The 22,711-nt window shown below is 43.3% G+C and overlaps 1 protein-coding gene across 2 annotated transcripts in view; it reads left to right on the forward strand.

Moving 5' to 3' along the window:
• Positions 1-17,118, forward strand: part of DGKI (diacylglycerol kinase iota) — a 308,370-nt gene extending 291,252 nt beyond the window's left edge. For both annotated transcript variants that reach the window (XM_050918163.1, XM_050918170.1), the window contains 5 exons: positions 2,615-2,652; positions 5,917-6,037; positions 12,470-12,506; positions 13,991-14,090; positions 15,748-17,118. In XM_050918163.1, coding sequence (XP_050774120.1) covers positions 2,615-2,652; positions 5,917-6,037; positions 12,470-12,506; positions 13,991-14,090; positions 15,748-15,864 — 413 coding nt within the window. In that variant the 3' untranslated portion in view covers positions 15,865-17,118. The remainder of the gene's footprint in view (positions 1-2,614; positions 2,653-5,916; positions 6,038-12,469; positions 12,507-13,990; positions 14,091-15,747) is intronic.
• Positions 17,119-22,711: the final 5,593 nt, after the last annotated feature.

Raw genomic sequence — 22,711 nt, forward strand, 5'->3', positions numbered from 1 at the left:
ACACAAGGGGCCAAATTCTGCTGTATTGCACTGGTATAAATCCATTGAAGACAGAGAAGAAACACTAGATTTAAATCCAGTGATGTGAAAACCAAGTCAGAGGCACAACATTGTATTTTCCCAATTCTGGCTCTTATCCTTTGCTTTCTGTCTCCTTCTTTACTTAAGAACTTTGTGCAGCTGCCAGGTGATTTATAATACTTAGTTTGTTAACCACTGCTCACTCAGAAACTGCCTTAAGTGCTGCAGGATAAATATGAACTGTGATTGTAGCACTACTTTCCAAATTCAGAGCTCTGCTGGGTGAAGTTTTGCTTTTCCCCACTGCTACACAGCCAGGGGATGAAGTGAGAAAAGGCCCCTAAATCTCCTGCACAAAAATGACATTGCTTAGGCAATATAAATCCACCTGGGGATTGGTCCTGCTTGGAGCAGGGGGTTGGACTAGATGACCTCCTGAGGTCCCTTCCAACCCTAATAGTCTATGATTCTATGATTCTATGACCTCTTGCATACCGTGCAGCTTTCCTTGTGCTTTAAAAGAAAGAAACATTTGTTGGTTTCTCCCTTGTCTCCCTTCAGTGTTTAAGTAATTTGTGATGTTATTCCTGGAGAAGTAATGAGCTCCTTGTGGAATAGTCACCATGGAGGTTCCAGTGCTGTGTTTGCCAGATAAAATACTATGATATTGTTTTTCTTATTCTGCCTTTAGGCCCTGATTCAGGAAAGCATCCTTATCCAGACAGCACTTAAGCACATCCTTAACTTTACACTTCTGCCTAAAGTTAAGCACATACTTAAGTGCTGTTCTAAAACAAAGATGGGATTAGGCACTAACATGCTATTCTGTCCCATGGGTCTTAATACAATTTTTTCCAGAAAGATTAGTTCACTATTGATTTTTGCTGTATATGTAATGCTAAGAGGAGGGAAAGAGAGGAGAAAATAGCTTTGTGGTAGAAAACTTGTATCACCCTCACTTATTTGTGATTACTTACTGCCCAGAGAGTGTAGAAACTCTCCTGTGAGTTATATAGTTCAGCTATGACCAAAATACCTGGAACTTTGGTCTCTTCCCACCCTCTTTTCTTGTAATCTGATTAGGAATGGGGGAGGCAGTATATGAGGATTCACAGATTCCAAGCCCAAAAGGGACCATTGTGATTATCTAGTCTGATCTCCTGTATACCAGAGGCCATAGAACTTCCCCCAAATAATTCCTTTTGAACCAGAGCATGTCTTTAAAGAACATCCACTCTTGATCTAAAAATTGCCAGTGGTGGAAAATCCGCCACAGCCCTTGGCAAATTGTTCCACTGTTAAAAACAGTGGGAAGAGAAAGTGACTTGCACTTTCCATCAGGAGCAGAACCAAGAATGGAACCTTGATCCCCAGTCTAGCATCCTATCCACTGGCTCCCAACTAATTGTTTGTATTACAGAAGTGCCTAGACACCCCAAATGAGACACTAGTTTCACTGTGATCATCTAGTCTGACTCCCTGTATGCTTCTCCTGATCTATAAATCAATGTGGCCTACTGGGTAGGGTGAGGCATTGGACTGGGAGATCTGGGTTCTAGTCTCAGTGCTTCCACTGACATGCTGCATGACCCAGAGTATCTTGTCTCTCTTTTCCCTCCCACCCATTGTCTGTTTGTTGCAAGTGCTGCAGGGGCTGTCTCTTATGATGTGTTTGTGCTATGCCTACTAGAATGGAAGCCTGAATCTCAGTTGGGGTGTGTAGGGACTACTAAATAATTAATAATGCTCTGCTTTCCCGTTTGTTTATTTCTGAGTCTTCTGCTATCCACTACTGGGACTGATTGTTCATCAGTATAAATCTTGAGAGGATCCCAGGAAGGACCTTCTTTGCATTCAGTGTTGGCCTATCTGTGCTCCCATTTAAGTGAATGGGAGTTTCACTGTTGACCTCAGTTGGAACAGAGTTAAACCAATTCTGCAAGCACATTGCAAATTACCTAACATGTTGTAAGTTGAGAATTCAAAAACTGAGGCACACAAATTGAATAGCTACTTTTGAAAACATTGGCCTAAACTTTTGGTAGTGTTTGACACAATATAGTTTATACTCCCTCCCCGATTCTGTAATGCTTGCCAGAGGGTATGAGTACACTGGAACTGGAAGGGGTGATTCCCAGCCCACGGAGACACCCATACTAGCTCTGATAAAGCTAATGCAGTAAAAATAGAAGTGTAGCCACTGTGTGGCATGCATTGCAGGAGGGACTAGCTTCCCTGAATATGCACTTAGGGTCTCGGACAGGATTGTCCTTGGGGTGGCTAGCCTATCCCACTGCTCATGCTGCTGCAGCTACGTTTCTATTTTTAGCACACTAGCTTGATCAGAGCTAGCACAGGTGCATTTGCTTGACCTGGAACTTGCACTTCCAGCTCCAGTGTAGCCATACCCAGAGCATGGTTCTGGTGATTTAAGATTGTGTCACTAGAATGCAAGCTTGTTGGGGCCAGGGGACCTTGCCTCCTATGTATTTTTAATACTGTCAAGCACTGTACTCATCTGTGGAACTATGTAAATATTAATTGTACTAGTGTCCTTATCCCTGATGTTAGTCTTGTCTTTTGTCTTTTGCAGCACTTTTACAAGCAGTAATAAATGGTGATCTTCTAAAGGTAAGTACAGCAAGCTGAGTTTCTCCCTCTTCTCAGCTATTTGCAGCTGTGATGGACTATGAATTATAGCAGGGGTAGGCAACCTATGGCATGCGTGCCAAAGGCAGCACGCAAGCTGATTTTCAATGGTACTCACACTGCCCGGGTCCTGGCCACCAGTCTGGGGGACTCTGCATTTGAATTTAATTTTAAATGAAGCGTCTTAAATATTTTAAAAACCTTATTTATTTTACATACAACAACAATAGTTTAGTTATATATTATAGACTTATAGAAAGAGACCTTCTAAAAATGTTCAAATGTATTACTGGCACGCGAAAGCTTAAATTCGAGTGAATAAATGAAGACTTGGCACACCACTTCTGAAAGGTTGCTGACCCCTGAGTTATAGTCTACTCCTCTCTCAAAACATAAACATACTACTGTAAAGATTGATAGCCAAATGCCACTTGCAGGGTACATTGAATATTAGAGGAACAATAGCCAAGTGAGATATGATTAAAATTCAAGTGAATAGAATCTGGTGTTATACTGCACCTTTCATACTCTGGGAATCCCAAAGTACTTCATGGAGCAATGGGTTGATTACACAATGAAATGATTACGTAGGCAAATGCAGTGCTGAGCAATACAGTATCACCAACCCAACCTTGTACAATAAAGCCAGTTTTACTGAAAGGGGAATATTGGTCAGAACACCAGATTTGCCCCCATTCTTTTTAAAGAGTGTAAGGATATTTGCAACTTCCACCTGGACAACTACAAAGGTAGGAAGAGGGGACTTCAGTTTAGCATTTTATGATCTGATAGAGGACACTTCTGATAGTTCATCAGTCTCTGCTCCCTTTGCACTGCACTGTAATGTCAGTATTAACTATGAACCAAGTTCTTCGGACAATCAGAAGGGCTTGAAACCCAAGAAACCTTGGCCCAGCCCTAAGTGTCAGCTATTGGGAACTCTCTCAGGAAGAAGGAAAGGGGGCAGAGGGAAAGTGTTTAATTCCTATAAGTGTGACGCTTTCTTCTGACAATTGCAGTCCCTGTTTTTCAGCAGCTAAGGGTACATTTACGCAGTGAATAAAAACCCCATGGTAATGAGTCTCAAAGCCAGAGTCAACTCACTCAGGCTTTTGGGGCTAAAAATAGCATTGTAGATGTTCCTGCTCAGTCTGGAGCCCAGGCTCTGAAATCTAACAATGGGGGTAGGTCTCACAGCCTGGGTTCTATTTTTTAGCCCTGTAGCACAAGCCTAAGTCAGTTGACCCAGGCTCTGAAACTTGCTACCACTGTTTTTGTTTGTTTGTTTTTTGTTTTTTTTTGTTTTGCTTGTTTTGTTTTGCTGTGTAGATGTACCCTAAATGGTTGGGATTTGCAAACATGCCCCTGAATTTGGGTGAGTATTGTGACTAACAATTGCAACATTAACTGGAAAAAGCCTTGAAGCTATCTGAAAAAGTGGCAATTCTGTTACTCATGATCTTTGCCTATAGAAACACACCTCTGCCCCCACTTTCCCACTAGCAACAGCAGTAGCAATGATTCACTGTAACCACCATTTATTTGTACAATATTGCTTTTTCTCTCATATCACATTCTATTCTGGATTTCACAGCACAGTTTCCCCATCCCTTAAGGCTACTGTAATTTATAAGATGCAACTCTCCCTTGAATCTTCTGCAGGTGCATCAAGACTTTGTGTCATGACATAATAATATCCCATTGTCATAATGCAATCTGAACACTGTTTTTTGTAGCGTGTTTTACAAATGCCCAGAGCCGTCAGCAACTTTAAGAAGCAATCACCTGCTCTTTCCTGCCTTCCCAATGCGGGTCTTCCCCTACAATGAGATCCAAGTAGAAAAGTGTGTGAGAGGGGAGGAATATATGGATAAGGAAGTAGGAGGTACAGCATGTATATCCAATATATGGATAAGGAAGTAGGAGGTACAACAGATCTCTGACATGTTGGTTTCCTTACAGAGGTTCAGATCTTCTCGGGGCAGCAGTAGGAAAGGCAAGGCAGGAAGATTTTGGGAAAAGACCCCAAACCTAATTCTTAAAAGATACTTCCCATGATATCAGCTGCAAATACATACAAGTGTATTTAGGAATGATCCTTTGATACTTAGAGCCCCTATTAGCTAAAAATATACTTGGGAATATACATGAAAATATAAAGAGCAATTTACTATTTCCAAGCAATATACAGTGTGTACCCAATCATGAACACATGGGCCATTCACAAATTCATATACAGACTTAGGCTGTAGCACCACCACTGTAATAACATGTATTCATACAAACACACAGCGATCCACCCCACCACACATTTGCACAGGGCATAACCAAGACACCCACATGCATGTAAACTCTGTATCTGAATCTCTGCAGATGGACTTGGGGCATAAAACACCCAAACTACAGCTCCCATAAGACACTGTGTATTTCCAAATACATTTTTTGGGGTTTGGCTCAGTTTTGTTGGTTTACGTGTGTTTGGTTTTTTGATCAGAAAGTTGAAATGTTCCACAGAAAGCAAACACTTTTTGTGAACTGTTTAGCTGAAAACCCAATTTTTCATTAAAATGTACAAACAAAAACCTCAAATAATTTCAATGATTTTTTTTATCAGCCCTACTTGCAAGCAATAAGTCATCTACAGTATATCACCAATGATCCACTGCTAAGGAAATGTGATTTGACATTGTTAACTCACTGTGTTGTAAGTCTTGCTAGCTTTAGGTCAAAAGCCTTTGCTGTGCATTGTAAGAGCCTAAAAGTTTGGCTAGTGGTTACCACTGCTCCTTTTTAGCCATCTGCTAGCAAATCTGACAGTTAATTAGGGGCGGCTCCAGGCACCAGCACACCAAGCGCATGCCTAGGGCGGCAAGCCACAGGGGATGCTCTGCCGGTCGCCGCACGGGGTGGCAGGCAGGTTGCCTTTGGCGGCATGCCTGCGGAGGGTCTGCTGGTCCCGCGGCTTCGGCAGACCTCCCACAGGCGTGCTGCTGAATCTGTGGGACCGGAGACCTTCCGCAGCCGTGCTGCTGAATCTGCAGGACCGGGGACCTCCCGCAGGCGTGCCGCTGACTCCGCAGGACCAGGGACCTCCCGCAAGCAAGCCACCGAAGGCAGCCTGCCTGCTGTGCTTGGGGCGGCAAAATACCTAGAGCCAGCCCTGCAGTTAATTTACTTGCATGTTTATTTACCTGTGCACCTTGTTCTACAGTTTTCTTGTCCTTTTCCTGTGCATTTACATTCCAGTTCATAGAATGCTGTAAGAGAGGAGCTAATTTGTTAATCCAGGGACCTGACTGCTGTTCCTTGCTTCACCATGCTGCCAAGACTGGGCACCTTGAAATTGTGAAATACATCTTAGAACATGGTGAGTAACTGTGTGCAAACCCACACGGAATCACATTCCATGAAGTGTCATTGTAGTAGAATAAAAGTTTACTCAGAACCCCTTACCAATCTATCCTCCTGCAGCATGTTGCTATGGATTTGGAAGTGTTGAAGCTGGCCCTAGATAAGGGGGAAAGAGTGGAGAGTATAACAGGACAACTTTGAAGGAGATGCAACATTTTCCTAGATTATAAAACCAGAAGGGACTGTTGCAATCATCTGGTTTGATCTCCTGCATAACACAGGCCATAGGACTTCCCTGAATTCTGTAGTTTCCTTCATTGAACCCTCTCTCCAGACTGAGTCTCAGAACACACCTGGCCTATGTACTCATCTCCCCCATCCCTCCCCAATATTTCCCTCAGGCACATCTTGCATGTGTGCATCTCAATTGCATTCCAGCACAGTTAGACTTCTGTGAAGACTCAAGATGAAGTAGTAGTTGAAGCTAGCAGGGACATGAACAGGAAATCCATGAGAAGGAGTCTCCTCAGCTAACAAAGAAAGTGTGAGGAGGCTATGGCAAGATTAAATGAAGACAAACCATAGCATTGAGCAAACACCAGCCGTTTTCACCAGTGTGGCAGGAACCCTCTGAAACCTTTCTAGATCCTCTTCCTCTGGGTGGCTCAGCTGCCTTGTTTGTGTAAGTCTCTGGGGAATCTGACTGGGGATTGGCAATGCACTAATGGAGGTCCACTCACTCTCTCCACTTGCATCCAAGAAATTAATAAAAGTCATTTATACACAGGACACTTCTCATTCTTTGATAATCTCTCTGAGCCAACTTGCTGAAGGTTCATCTGTGTAATGTTTCTGCTTCTCTATAGTACTTTAAAATGTAGATTGTGACCCCTACCACCTTATCAGTTTTCAGAGCATAAAGTATATTAATCAGTGATTTAGATGTTTTCTGACACTTCCTAATATCTTATGCTTCCCCCATAAATCATTTTAGCTAATGTGAGAAGATACAGGAATGGTTTTCATCCCTGCTACTGCCTCAATCCCTGCCCAGTCATGTGCCCCTGTAGTGTGTTTGCTGCCTATGCACTCTTGGATATGGCTAATGTTAGCGGGAGTCACACTGCAAAATACCGTCCAGGGCACGCTGCTGAAAATCCAGCACTAAATCATATAGGGAAAATGTTCAGAATGCTAAAAAGGATTAGACAGAACTTTTAGATTCCTCACATTGAACTAGGGAGGTGAATATAATATAATAAAGAAAAGGCAAATCCAATCCCATGTGCTCAGAGATAGAGGAGGAGGAAAAAGGAAGCATTAATGTGAGGAGGCCCTTTGTGATGATGGGCATATGCCATCTTCAAACACACCAGTGTCGTCATGAGGAGAGGCTGTTCCATGTTCTGGATCTGAAACATTTCAGATGTTAAGAAAAAAAGTCTCAAATTAGAAAAATCATAGGCTAGTCATATAAAGATACCGTTACGCAATGCTGCAGTGTACTTATTAGTGCCCTAGAACAATCTGGCATAGTCGCTGGAATGACAATGCAGGTACAAACTCAGTAGGCATCAGAATCACATCTGTTTATTGCTGGAAGATGAGTGTGATGGGGTATGCAGACACCATGCTGAGCAAGATGGGATTAATGAAAGCCTGTGGGCCCAATCAGCCCCATCCTGTTACCCCTATGCAAGGTGTCAAGCCTGGAGGAAGGAGATAAAAGAGGAAAAGGCCAGTTCATTGGTGGCTGGCTGAGAGAGGGAGTAGATAACTTGAACTAACCGTGTGAAGAAAGCCCTAGCTACTGCCAGAGACTGCCTTGAAGCTGCCTGGAAGGAAGAGCCAACTGGGGCTAGAGCCTAACCAGAGACTCCTATGGGTCATAGCCCCCTGGGGAAAGGTGGGTCTGGTGCAGGACCTCTGTTTCTTTTGTTTCTCATAAGTGGTTTGGCTCTCATTTGTTTTGGGACCAACAGAAGAGTCAGCAGGGTACGAGACTGTGAGGAAGGCCTAGGTACAGGCCATAGTAGGAAGCAATCCAGAGACAGCAGTGGATCTCAACAAACAGACCTCATCTGCTTCATACAGGGTCTCTGGCCTGGAACCCAGAGTAGAGGGTAGGCCTGTGTTCCTCTGTCAGCCTACCTAGGACAGGGGCATGAACACCCCAGAGCCTATGGCTGACAAGCCCAAAAAGCCTGAAGTTGGGCAGAACCTCTGGTGTGATGCTGCCAGGCCATTGGGCTGTTGGACTCATGTTTCCCCAGAAGGCCAGGGACTAAAAGTGACCTGGCTGGATGGCCAACTCACAGGAAGAGGTAGACCACCACAGGGCCAGGTCACTGTCGGTGGGGGGGCACCAATGGAGGAGGAGAGCTGCTACACCCTGCCTAGCCAGGAGAGGATGCACGTGTAGTGAATAGACTCTTCTACAAGAGTACAGAAGCAACACTTTGCTGGCTCCTAGCATGGCTGTAACAAAGAAGTTTTCCTCTTTCCCAGAGGCAGGAAAAACAGATACAAAACCCTCAACTTCCTCCCAGAATTCCCAGAGTCAGGGGTCCTTCCCATATGGGTGGAGACACACCCTTTAGAAACTGAGTGTGCCAAGAAATGCCCAGTCAGCACAGTTGCTCTGTTACACTACAGAAATAAATCTGTTAGAAAAGCTAATCTCTTAAATAATCTAGTTGAATTTAACTGGGAAAGGCTTAACCAGTTCTGGTGGGGAAAAATAATCTCCTAAATCTTCATCTATATTTGGAATCAAACCTGACCTTGATTCTTTATGTGGCAGTTCTGAAATATTTACCCTTAACTAATGGGAGGAGAATATGTGCTGGTGATTCTCGTCCCCTTTCCATGGAGCGGAGTAGGATATTTTCTATCTTCTCCCCTATGTGTTCAGGAGGAGCGAGCGGGTCTAGCCACTCATGCAGTGTCTTTTGGTAGATTAGTAAGTTGACACTGATAGGTATTGTGTTAACTTTTGTTGAGATGAGGCAGAGCTAGTGGAATGTCAGTCAGTATGCTCAGCAGTAGGCCCAGTCCTGAACATTCCTCAAACTTCAACAGCCTTGCTACCCTCCAGTGGAGTTATACTCTGAATACACAGAGGGAGCAGATCTATTGAGTAGGAAAGTGCCATTTTTAGTCCTTTTTCAGAGTCGTATCAGTTTACTTTGGTGAGAAGGATACAGTTTTACCACTGTTAGCACTGAAGAGCCAACACAATTCTGGGTGTATGAGCTGGATTCTATTTCGGCTCACATCATGAACAGACTTATTAGGTAAATTCCAAATATAGGGCCAAATTCTCCTCTAAATGACATGTATGTAATCCCGTTGAAGGCACAGGGATTGCATAACTGTGCTAAGCACATAACTGGAAGGAAGTGAGGTTGCAGTGGTATAACTGAGTGCAGCATTTGACCTGCAAAATCTTTGTTGCAAAATCAGGTACCTAAGCCAGCTAGACCACTATGTGGCTTTGCTATCACAGTTTGAGGCTGACAGATAGAAAATCCATCTTTTTACTTGTAAGCAAATTTTATATGGAAATTATTGAGACACAATAAATATGGAAACCCACAATGTCACTTTTCAAAGTAGAGCCCTACCCTTAAGTCATGGGGGTGACCCTGAGTCAAGTTAAAAAGACATCAACTGTAAAAGACAGTTAATGTTAACCTCTCCCTAGGATTGAATTTGAAGAGGAAAGGAGTAGCTTTAACAGCCTCAGTTCGAAGGGGTAGGGTTTGCTGCACGTATTGAGGACTTTCAGCCTGCATGGTGCCATAGATTTTGGAAATGCCTTGGAAATGGCCTTGGAAATGTGGTCATTTAGTTTCTTTTCTATTGCAGAGAGCTCAGCTAAAGGGCAGCTGTTTGCTTTTGAACATCTCACTCCTTGTCCCTCCCCAAAACCCAGACTGCTATGCCTCCTGAGAAATCAGAGAGCGGGTTTGGTGGAGCAAACAGGGGAGGAGGGGAGAGAGGGAGAGAGGAAAAAAGTTAGTCTTTCTGTGTGAGATTACTATCAGACATTAAGGATGGAGAGTGATCTCAGCTGGTTTTCTCCCCAGTGGTTCTTGCTTTCCAGCTCCTTTCAAGTGAACTCCCCTCCCCCTTCCCCTATTTTATTTTCCTGGGCCTTTTTTTATTCCTCCACCTCCCAACACATTTCTATCTTTTGTTTTTATTCCCTCCCCCGCTGTTTTCCTTGATAGAACTCTCACTCATGCATTTCCCTTCCGGACTTCTACTGGGTTATTTTGTCCTCTCTCTCTCTGTGCCTCAGTCCCCTTTTCTTTCTTTGTCTCTTGTCCCCAGTAAAACAGGCAGCTCCCCACTGGGCCAGGATGACAGTGCTGTTAGCTTTCCCAGTGCCAGCCTTTCCCACATCTGTGCAGCTTTTGTCCTGCACCAGAGGGGGATTTGGAATGGTCGGCTAGCAGCGCCAGGGAGACTGATGTAGAAACAAGGTCCAAAAAGAGGGGTTGGGGAGTTAGAAGGAGGGCGTGAAATGGTTTAAGAGAAGCACTGCTGAACATAAATAAGGGCCCAGCTTAATATTATGCATGACTCAGCGCCTCCAGTTTCAGCTGTAAACATAAGAGAACAAAACAACAATTGGGTGCCATGTTGTTCTGTGAATTGTATACTACCAGTCTCTGTCCCTCAAGCTGACTGTGATAGTTGGGATGCTGATAAATAGCTTAGTTCAGTGTAATATCATATAAACCCCCTTCCCTAAGGCGGCAGAACATGTGCTGGCTTTCTTATTTGTATATTTTTAGAATGCTTTTTGAGCTCCTTGCCATCAGCCCCATCCTCCTTCATCCTAATTTCATCCCTTTTCATCCCAGTCCAATTTCCTCTCCTCCTTGGTCTCCCTGCTTAGCAGGCCTAATCCCTCATCACTTTAAGCCAGCTCCTTTGCCACCCCAGACCAATTACCTCATACCCCTTCCCTTTCTCCCCTGATGCCCTAGCCGTTTCTCTTTTTACCCTTACTCTATCTACCAAGGCACTTTCCACCCCAGTCAAACTGTCTTCCTCTCTCCCCACGCCACTCCTCACTCAATCAAAGTTGTTTCCATGCACAAAAGAAGTGTGTATGTATCTGGGAGTGCCAAAGCTCCAGTTGTGTTTCCCAGCAGGCTACAGTGTATTGTCTAAGCCCAGTGGCTGGCAAATGGCAACGTTGGTAAGCTGAAAGAGCATCATTGCCTGAAAAGAACAATCTTTTGACGGACCCTAGATTCTTTTTTCTTAGTTGTCTGATTCTAATGGAATGAGACATTCAAATTTCATGTTCCCGCTTATTGGCATGCAAGGGCTTCAGAGCCTCAAGGAGTTGCGTATTTTCCTCCTTCCTCCATGCTCCTAGGCCCTTCATCATATCTGACTACCTTTCTAGTCAAGGAGGGTTGAATGTGGAACCCATCATTGTTGCTCCTTATTAAGATTAATGCTGTGTAGCACTTTATGTAAAAGTGTTGTGTATGTCTGAAGTATTACTGTTGGACTACAGTGCAGCCTTTCCAAGTAGGAACTGAATGTGCTATGTCTATAGCACCCACAGTCCCTGCTGTGTCGGGAGTGGGCCCCCAAAGCAGCTAATTATGGGAGCGGGTTCCCTAGTAGCTGGTGAAATCTCAGATGCTATAAATCACCATATGAGGTTCAAGGCCATTGCAGCAGCCAGTGGAACCATTTGAGCACATTGCTGGTAACTTGAGGCAAACAGTGAGGCTGCAGGGTTCCTTAAAGATTTATACAGTGTAAGGGTATGGGAAATGGGATTGCTTTTCCAACCTCCCACAGTCTGAAGCTGGAGGAGGAAGATAGTGGGCCACCTACAATTCCAGGAGACAGTCAGTTGGCTTCCCTCAATGATATTGAAAATGTTTGTTTTTGGGGAGGGGGTGCAGGCCATTGAGTCCTGTTCTCCTCTCTTCCAACACACCCACAGGAAAACAGCAAAAGAGGAAAAGAAGAGGGGTTCTATTTTGTGCTTTTGTAATGAATAGTGTAAAATTTGGTGGTTTCAGATGAGATTTGATATAAACTTTGCAGGATCATTCAACCTGAAAGTCAAAGTTGAATTTGGGGGATATGAACCCCCAGGCAACGAAACTTCAAAGTAAGGTTCACCATACCCACCTCTAACCAAACCCACAATATTGGGCACAGTTTTACTGGTTAGAACAATAATCAGCCAATCATAGAACATAAAGCATACCATGTGACATATGTGAGAGAGACAAGCTTTTGAGCTTATCCTCACAGGTCTGTGTGAGCTTGAAAGCTTGTCTCTCTCACCAACAGAAGTTGCTCCAATAAAAGATATTACCTCACCCACCTTGTTTCTCTAATATCCTGGGACCCACATGGTTACAGCAACACTGCATATGACATACGTGACTTTCTTTCACAGGTCCATCAGAATTATTGGATATGACAGACAGTGAAACGTAAGTGCAGCCCACTTGAGACCCACTTCCTTCAATGATTGATTTGTTTCACTTTCCTTCCATTTGTGCTCATTGGAAATCTCTTGGTGTGGTACAAAAGTTAAAACAAAAATGTGTGAAAATGGCAGACTTCTGAAAAAGGATTCCCAACCCCAGTGAGCACCATGCCCCTCCTTCCAAGCTCAAAAAACAAACTCCATTCTCTCCCCTCATCTCCTAATTGCTCTAATTCTCCTAGAGCAGCAGTTCTCAAACTGGGGGTCGTGACCCCTCAAGAGGTTATTATGTGGGGGGATCACGAGCAGTCAGCATCTACCCCCAAGCCACGGTTCGTCTTCAGCATTTATAATAGTGTTAACTATAAAAAAAAGTGTTTTTAATGTAAAGGGGGGGTGCACTCAGATTTGCTGTCTGAAAGGGGTCACCAGTGCAAAGGTTTGAGAACCACAGTCCTAGAGGAAAACAGGTGAGATTTGCAATGTCCTGACACCCACTGAATCTAGGCACTGAGGGCCCAAGAGGGATAGTAAATTCCAAAGGCAAGAAAGAACTTCTTGCTGACAATGCCCTCCCACAAGCAGAGAAGATTTTTATCTCAAATAGTCAGAACCCAAACCATTTTGGACTTTATAGGGTGAAGCCACAGCTGCTCTATGATTAGGGTGATCAGATGTTCTGATTTTATAGGGACAGTCCCAATATCTTGGACTTTGTCTTATATAGGTGCCTATTACCCCTACCCCCACCCCCATCCTGATTTTTCACACTTGCTGTCTAGTCACCTTATTTATAACCCCTTTGCACCATCTGTACTGAGCTGCCACAAAAGGGCCATAATAGGGTAAGCATAGCCTTGTCACAGGGATGCCAGTGCCCTGCAGAGAACCAACTCTGCCCCATCTCCACAGAAGCCTCCACTGCAGGGAGAGTTCCAGAGTACGCTGGAAGAGGGAACGAAGAGGCGTGCGTGGAACATTCCCATGCACCAGTGATTCTACTAGAACACTAACTCACTAATGGAGGTCGGGAAGAGGTGGGGATCTGGGCTCAGGCAACAATATGGTGCAAGCGCTGACTTTGGCAGGCAGGAGTTTTGACTTCCATGTATCTGTCCCTGCTTGCAGGAGCCAAAGTGTCATAATATTTAGTTTGGGTAGGAAATAATAGAAAGAAATCACCACTGTTTACCCTACAGTGAATTAACAGAAAGGCAGCTAACTTGCTTTTCCAGCAGCCAGAAGAATGTGGTGATCTGTTTCTGTAAGAGTACTAATAGGAAGGAAATATATGAAGGCAACAGTTCCTGTTCCCTTCCCCACCCACCTGGATGCCATATGTGCATTATAAGCTGCTCTACTGATCCAGAGGGTATGCAAGCTGAGGAAGAAAGTGTACGTCTATGCCAAGGATAACAGAAGAGATCTTCACAAAAATGCTGCATTTTTCATTTTAACTTATGGCTAGTTTCCTCTGCTTTGGTTTAGGGGTGAGACAGCGTTGCACAAGGCGGCCTGCCAGCGCCATCGTGGCATCTGCCAGCTCTTGGTGGATGCGGGAGCGTCTCTAAGAAATACAGATTCCAAGGTAACCAAACCAAATGAACCAATTATAAAACACTTTAGACGAGTGAGACCAGTCAGCATCTGTCTGCATTATTGAGGCCCTCTGTATGTTCCAAAAGCATTTCTTTTCAAACAAGTCATTTTATTTAGAAAAATGTCTTGATTTAAACAAACACAAGAGACCTCAGTTAAGTCCCCAACCTGGGTCATCTTTGCCATAGTGATACTGAACTCTTTTCTCAAATGGAGTGTCAGTGAGGCATCTCCAGGGCAGAGTAGTATCATCGCTGGACATTGTAAAAAGAGATGTAGGAGTCACTGATTAGGAATACTAGTTTGATTCAATGGTGACTATGCAGTGTTGTGGTTGTGATCTAGTTATTTTGTGGGGATGGCTAACCCCCTTCTGTGTCCTACTTTCCATTTTGTCCACTTATGCAAGGCCAACCACAATCTCCCCCACCCTCTTAGCGTAAACTCAAAATTGAACAGACCTAATGAGACTGTCTGAGCATGAGGAAAACATGGGCAAAATTAGAGGCTAGGAACATTCAGCCATTGTATCAGTCTGATTGACTGAACATCCACAAGAAGTTCACGAACATAAATAAACTTGAGCACGGTCAGGGAGGGGCCACTACCACATTACACTGAGTACCAGGGTTTCTAATCACCCAACTGACCTGTATGCAGGTGACCACAATCACCTTGGAAGGTGCTACATAAGCTGCCCTTCTGGCAAGAAGTTGGTAAAAGCAGACAACCTATGGGTAATGGTTGAAAGGTGTGATAAAAAGGCAGTTAAACTTTAGGATTCCAGAATCCAAGGTTTGTTGCTTCTCAAACGGATAAATGAAGTTTTAAAAACATTATTACCATATTTTGTGGTGCAGAGTAGTCTCTTGTGAAGAGAAGGTTCATCTGTTCCCTTTGGACAACAGTACTGAATACTATTGTCAGCAAAGGCTGAAATGCAGACAAGTGGACACTGACTGATTGTCTTTATCAACCCAGGGATATTGATGTTCCTGGGGGGCTGGGATGTTCCTATGTATATTAATGTATTTTCAATATTTTTTAAAGTTTGATGTTCCAGATTCCTGGGTTTAGGTTACAGCAATCTTAAAATAACTTGGTAGTAGTCAGATGCCCTAAAGAGTGATTATTAACTGAGGCCAGCGCAACATGGCTTCTACAGACTCAGATATTGGGAGCCTTTCTCTCCACACACTTGATAGAGTTATTCCCTATGGTTTGTATGGGTTTTTTTCATGCCTCAGCTACAGTACTGTGCGGTATGCACACACAGTATGTCCAGCCATTGGATGGGAACTCTGCTAAATCTATTTTGGTGTCTATATACTATTTGTCAGTGACTGCAAACCATACAGTCTCTTGTAAAGTTGAAGGGTTTATTCTAAATCTGGTAAAGACTTTAAGTAGGAGGAAGCCTGGCAGCAAGACACTAGGAGCTCACTAGTCCCAGGAGCCATGCATATAGTAAAATTAAATAATTCTCATGGAGAACCTTAACTTGACGCCAGTCAAGCTGCCTCTTCACATTTCTGCTTCTGAATTTTCTTTCTGTACTTCTAGTTTTACCTTCTGTGAGACATAAATTAATCTTGTCTTCTAAAAATGTATGTGTAAGGCTTTCTATCTGTGTCCCTTCATTGTAGGGTCAGACACCTAGAGACAAGGCTCAGCAAGCTGGGGACTCAGATCTGGCCTCCTACCTGGAGAGTCGTCAGAACTACCAGATGGTTTCCCACGAGGATCTGGAGACTGCAGTTTGATGTCCGTGAAGGGGAAGAGAATCCTAGGAAATAACAAGGCTGCACCTGAGACACTCAGGCATTGTATGAGGAAGAAGCTGATGGAATCAACGTGTCTCTCGCTCTCATGCAAAATATCTGAGGACATGCCACCAGTTTCTAAGGGCTAATGAGTCTTGCCACGGAACTGTTGTGTTCCCATGTGATGGCCCATTGGGGATGAGGTGAAACACTCAAAGGTCTGTGGAATCCATAGACCACGGAAATTTACCCTTACTGCTTCCAGCAAGTAGCATGAACTTCTCCCATGTTCATCTGTACAATTTATTTAAAAAAAAGAAAAAGGGAGGAAAAAAACCAAACTAACTTGGGCTAGCTGACTAACATGGCTACCCCTCTGATACAAACTAACTTGGACATTAATAAACCCAACGAACCCCTTCCTCCATTCCTACCGTGCCCTACATTCCTTCCTCTCCCATCCTACTCATTTGTCACCAATTAAATAATATCTGTTATCTCTGTATTAATTCTTCACAAATGGACAGGTGATAGGCAAGACTTTGAGGATCTCTGGATGCCCTTAGAAAAAAATGACTTTTGAACCTGTTCAGTCCTCACCTACTGTTCCCTCAGAAGTTGAATTCTCAGTGTTGAATTGCCAGGGAGCTTGTTTTTCTCTTTTGGAACAAATTCTTTCTACTGCCCTGTTCTATGGGGTGCTGGATCCAGCTAGCTTTACAGCACTGACAAGAGCTAGCCTTCTATCTCTCTGAATAGATCTTAAAGGTGTCCTCATGAAATGATAGGGAGTTGCTATGTGACATTTTGTGTTATCTTCTGACAGACCACACAGTAACCAATAAGATGTCTCATATCGCCACTCTGCTGATAATGACAGACTGATTCTGCTCAGGTCTGAATCCTGCCTATAATTAGCCATTTGGGGCTTCTGTCAAGTTGTGTTTTTAAGATAGGGCAAGATCAGAGTATGATGGATGCAGTTGTGGTTGACTGACTTACTAGCGCTGCCACTTTGACTTACTGACTCTTTACAGTCATAGAGACCAAATGTAAAGCATCAGCTGTCTGTCAAGCAGGAGCGGCGCAAGGGTTTTTGGCGCCTTAGGCGCAGGGCCGGCTCGCCAGTCCCGCGGCTCCGGTGGACCTCCCGCAGGCATGCCTGTGGATGCTCCACCAGAGCCGTGGGACCAGCGGACCGTCCGCAGGCACACCTGCAGGAGGTCCACCAGAGCAGTCTGCCACCCTCCCAAATCCTGGTGTCTTAGGCGACCGCCTAGGTCGCCTAAATGGAAGCGCCGGCCCTGCTGTTGAGGCTTGCTGATATTAACAAGAGGATGAGCACCACATTAGACATTTTTTAAATAATAAAATACAATGAAAACAGATGGGCAGATTCCAAGAGGGATTTGGAACAAAGCTTTAAAAGAGAGAGATTATCCTATTCAAAAGAAGACAAATGTCAACCATTAGCCTCTCATTGCTCGCCATAGGGTTAAAAACATATATTGCTTAGCTGTTGTCAGGCAAGTAGTTATGGTTTCTTTATTCTGCTCCTTACTTTCCTGACCCAAAGAATACCACCATGGAACAGAGGAATCATCCACACCCCAAAAATACTCACATATACATAGAGTGTTCATGTTAAGGTTTTCTATCACTTATGGGATTCAGCTGTCAGAATTAAGGGGGCTTGCCCTTTTCCTTAGTCTGACCAGCCCCTTAAGAATTGTCAAGACTCAATCCTGACATCATAATTCCAACACTGTTTGTAATTGAAGATCCAATTCTCTCTCTCTTTTCACATCCATTTGCAAGGTGTAGGTTTTTGATGGCTGGTGCTAAACAGGATTGGTGTACAGTTTTGAACCCAGGAAAACCCATCAGATCATTCTTCAGTAAAGTTTTTCTTCCTTTAATAGCCATTATGGGGATGAAATTGATGTGATTCTGGTGAATTTTTCTCTCCACGTTTTTTTTTTTTCCACAAGTGAGTCTTTTGGCAGAGGAGGGGGAGCTGAATAATAAGCCTTTTCATTTATCTTGTTTTCAAAGCTCTATTCAATGTGAGCAAAATATTGTTCAGTATCTCTTCCGTTGAAAGAAGATTATATTATATTTGTAATCTACAGATCAATGGCGACATGAAATGTATTTTGTCTTATTTTCTCTATTCACTTTATTTTTCTAATTTAAAACCAAAAGATTAAGGCTAAATTCTTCCCTTGGATACTCATTCAGGGGTTTCCATGGAGGGCCAGTGTATACATACAAAGACAGAAAGCAGAGTAAAATTTCTCTGTGTGTGATACTTCCATACAAACAACCTTCCCCTTGTGCTGTCACTGCAGTCCTGGCATTATTTCCCAGCTGTGAGGAAAGGCATGCAGCTTTTTCGCTTTTGGTTGTGCATTCTATATGTGAGAAATGGAGGAAATGGGACTGGTACCTTGGGCTAAATTCTGACCTGTGCCAAGATACACTTGGGGCATGGGGTCAGGATGGTCGGTGAGGCGGTTATAGCTCCCTGATTCCCAACCTTCCGTGGCCCAGGACCAGACATCAGTTAGAGCAATTTAATGGCTGCTCTAACTTATGACCACTTGTTGTGGTCCATAGGGAACCGTAGAGTGGCTATGAATTACTGTAGCAGGGTTGAGTTCCACCCCTCCCCATCACCGATTTTCCTCTTCTCCCATGATGTGCCCTGAGAACTGGGGAAATGGTCAGCATAGCAGCTGGCTTTTTACATGTTAGGAATTCCCCTCTGCAGGGAGAATTTTCAACTTGGCATCTGCGGCCAGATTCTGGCTCACTTGTGCCATTCATACAGTTTAAAGGAGCTGGATCCCAAATGAGAATCTGGCCTTCTATTTTTCTCCTGCAGCTGGAAAATGATGCTATGACTAGAATGACAGTATTGTGCCTCTTCAAAGTTTTTCACTCTGAGAACTCTGTAGGAACCAGTTACTATATGATGGGGGTGGTGGGAAAAAAAAACAGCGCTGGAGATAGAACAGAACTTGGTTGTCCACATAGTCAATGGTCAAGGTGTGCAAATGCACTTCACAAACATGTTACATCCTGGGGGAATATTGATTATGTAGCTAAACAGAGCATATATTTATTCTCTGCAATGGCTCTCTCTCAGCCTGGGATATCAGAATCTGTCTCATTGAGAGAGGGAATGTTGGGCTAGGACCCTAGTAGGGATTATTCCTTATTCCTTTCAAAGTGCCACAGGATCCTTGATTCTGGACAGTTATCAGAAGCAAGCAGACTGGGCATCAGTTTAATATTATACATGCGTATAGAACCTATGAGGGTTTGGGTCCATCCTAGCACTGCGTTGCAGTCTATGCATTGGGCAGTGCCCAAGTTCTAGTGTGGGGCTGGAAACTCACTTAAATTAAATTTAAATAATTTTAATTTATTAAAATATCTTTACTGCAGGTATTTTTCCACGGAGCTATTATTTTAGAAGTGTAAAGAATTTAGGGATGATCAACCATTGAGGTTGCTGGACTGGTAGAATATTATTAGTTAATATCCTTTATAGAGGTTCTTGATGTAGAATGTAGGAACCCCTGGATTGTTCCATTCTGAGTGCTGCACTGTCCCATTTTTAAAGTGAAACTGAGGGGCAGAAAATATTTTTATGTTAATGAAATAAACAATTTTGTTATTTAACAATATTAGTTATTTTTGTTATTGCATATCTCAATGCTTTATAAATGTATATCTCTGTATACATTATGTGATAAAACATGACAAGGTTCTGGGTAACTATAGCATCCTTCAAGCATTGTTGACCTTGTAGGAAGAAGAAGGCCATGGCAGGCAGTAGATTTCAAGGAAATTACAGCTCTTGGTTATAAAATGGAAGTTCAATATAAAATAACCCCTCAGCCCTCTGTATTTAGTAAGTGTTGTACCTATGGGTATAGCATCAGCAATAGTCAGTGAAAATGTCTCTGTAATTGTACAGCTCACTCCGAACAAATTTGTGATAGCCAGGATGAGCCATCTCACAGTTTGAGATCTGTCTGTCTAGAGTCTTATGCTGACACCCCTCACTTTTGTATCTCCCAAATGTGAAAACAACAATAATGGACTCATTCAATATCAATTCACAGTTCTGTAGCCTGGGTTTTGAACTGTTTGTGGGCAGTTCTGTAATGCACAAGGAAGGGCCATTAGAGCACCAGATACATAAAGAAAATAGAACAAAATGTTTTGTTGCCATTGATCTGCACAATTGTATATGTGTAGGTGGTGCTAATTTGGATGAACAAGTGAGCACACAGTTTTGTGATGCTATGTTGCATTTAGTTCTGGTATGTTTGTTTGGGCTTTTTAATCACCCCTTTTACTCACTTCTCTCTTCAATTTTGCTGTTTCATTGTTACAGTGACATGAATTGTAATGAATAGCATGAACACACCAGGTCTCACATAGATGGTGGCTTGCCAGCTGCTATTTTCCATTCAGCTATCCCAGATGCTGCACTTGGGTGCACCTAGGTGTTGATAGTTCCAGTGCATCAGATTCATAGTGAGAAGAACTGGCAAAAAGTATTAAATGGGCAGGTAAATTGCTAGTCTTGAGCTCCCTGTGACTTTCACATATGTAATGACACTCAATGAGTATATAAACATGCTGGATATTTGGATGTCTTGAAGACACTTTGAGAAATTCTGTCCAGCAGTCCTGTCCATGCCTCTTGGGCACTGCACTGAGAAAATGGTTCCTTGTGCTGATTCCTTTGAAGTTCATAATTTTCTCTTTCCCCATTTTTGTCTCTGGTTTTGGTCAGAATAAAGGGACATGGCCAAGCACTTTGTAAATTTGTTGTTTAAGGTTTCACTTCCCATTGTTTGTAACAGCTCCCTCAGCACTTTGAGAATAGCATTTCTTCCTGCATTGTTTGACCTTTTCTATTTGTCAAATGGTACATTTTCCTCCTTTGTCTCCGGGAACACAAGCCAACCTGGCAATAGGTTGTTAACTTCCTTGTTTGTCAAAAGCATCAGCCAGGAGTGTCTTTAGTACCTGCAGCATTTCTGGGAACAGTTTGTTAGTAAATTCATGCCTTGCTGGCTGCCTCTGAAGCAACAGAACAAACAATATTACAGGATTGAAACTGGTGGGTGTCTTCTTTTGATTTCTTAGCAGGGGCGGCTCCAGGCCCCAGTACGCCAAGTGGCGGCAGGCTCCGGTGGAGCCGCGGGACCAGTGGACCCTCCGCACGCAGGCAAGCCTGCGGGAGGTCCACCGGAGCCACGGGACCGGCGACTGGCAGAGCGCCCCCCACGGCATGCCACCGTGCTTGGGCGGCGAAATGTCTAGAGCCGCCCCTGTTTCTTAGTAATAGAATAGGCAATTGCTTTTTAAACATATATTTTAAATCTGGAGGAGCTCCCCACCACACTACAGTGGATTTTAAAGTAAGTCCAGTAATGTGCCAAAAATTATTTCACAGTCGCACATCTAAGTCTAGACTTTTAAATGTTAGGAAAAGATTCTTGAGATTCTGTGCTGCAACTCCACCATGAAGTGCAAATGGAAGGCTCTGCTGAGAAGGGGGAAGGGTCTTAAAGGTAGCTTTAAGCTGCTCTTCCATGGCTTCCAGAGTAATTTAGACCAATGACTGGCTATTATAAGTTACAGCACCCTTTCCCTGGTCTGTCTCTGGGCTGCTTTGTAGCCTGCAGTTGCTGAGAATTTCTGTAGCTGCATGAACTAGAGGGACTCCCATCCTGCCTCTGGCATGCCTCCTACACTAGGGCTTGTGATGGGGCCTGCAGAGAGAAGCCTATGGCTGTCCTATGCAGTGCATGTGTCAGAGGAATTTTCACCCTGCTGGCTAAGGGTTGCCATAATGGCAGGAAAAAATCCCTCCCTCAGGCCTGATCCTGCCCCAGGAAAGTAACTGCATTTGACTTCAATGCGCACAGGATCAAGTCTCTGATGATTAAGCAGAGTAAGTGCTGAATAATCTCACTTCATAAAGCAATCAGGTTGCATCTGATATCCAACCTTTTCTATAAACTGATATATTCCAGCCCTCGGTGAAGTCTTTTATTTCTTGCACGGTAAAAAGAGAAGAGTCTTTCCCACAGAGGGCACATATATCCAGCTGGCAATAGGGAGGGAGGCAAGGGGCCAGCATACTCCTCTTCTGTATGTGCTTTAATAATGCCCATGCAGATGCAGCATCTGGAGACTTTTGAGATGTAAAGGAAGGAAGCCTTTTTAACAAGTGTTCTTTGTTTTAACATGAACACAATAATAGTTCAGTGAAAGGTTTGATTTTTAGCCCACCTAAATGTATCCAATTATGGTTGGACATCCCCCAATCCCAGAGAAGTGTGAAGACCTGAAGGCTAGATATTTTTCAAAGAAAAACAGACGCGACAGAGATAAAATAATGGGAGAACAGAAAATTCACTCTGAAATATTTTCTATAGCAATTGGTTTTCATTTTCTTGCCATCATCTACAAAGACAGAAACTGAATGGGGAGCACTGTATTACAATTGTGTAATTATTGTTTATCGATGATTTAGCAGCTCAAACTTTCATATATACAGTAAGGAGATGTACATTTTAAAATACCAGAAATAGACACCATTCCTTTAAGTAATATATCACTAATTATATAATTATTGTATTAGAGCCAGATTGTGTTATCCTTACTCACATTGAGTAATACCTGATTCCATAATTAGTCCCATCTGTGAGAGTACTCGAAGAGTAAAGGTCTACTCAATATGAGTAAGGTATCAATATCTGGCCCTTACACAGCACTGATAATTAAAAGTGCTTAAGAACTAAGAAGTGTCTAA

Source organism: Gopherus flavomarginatus, chromosome 1, assembly GCF_025201925.1.
Source record: "Gopherus flavomarginatus isolate rGopFla2 chromosome 1, rGopFla2.mat.asm, whole genome shotgun sequence".
NCBI lineage: Eukaryota > Metazoa > Chordata > Testudines > Testudinidae > Gopherus > Gopherus flavomarginatus.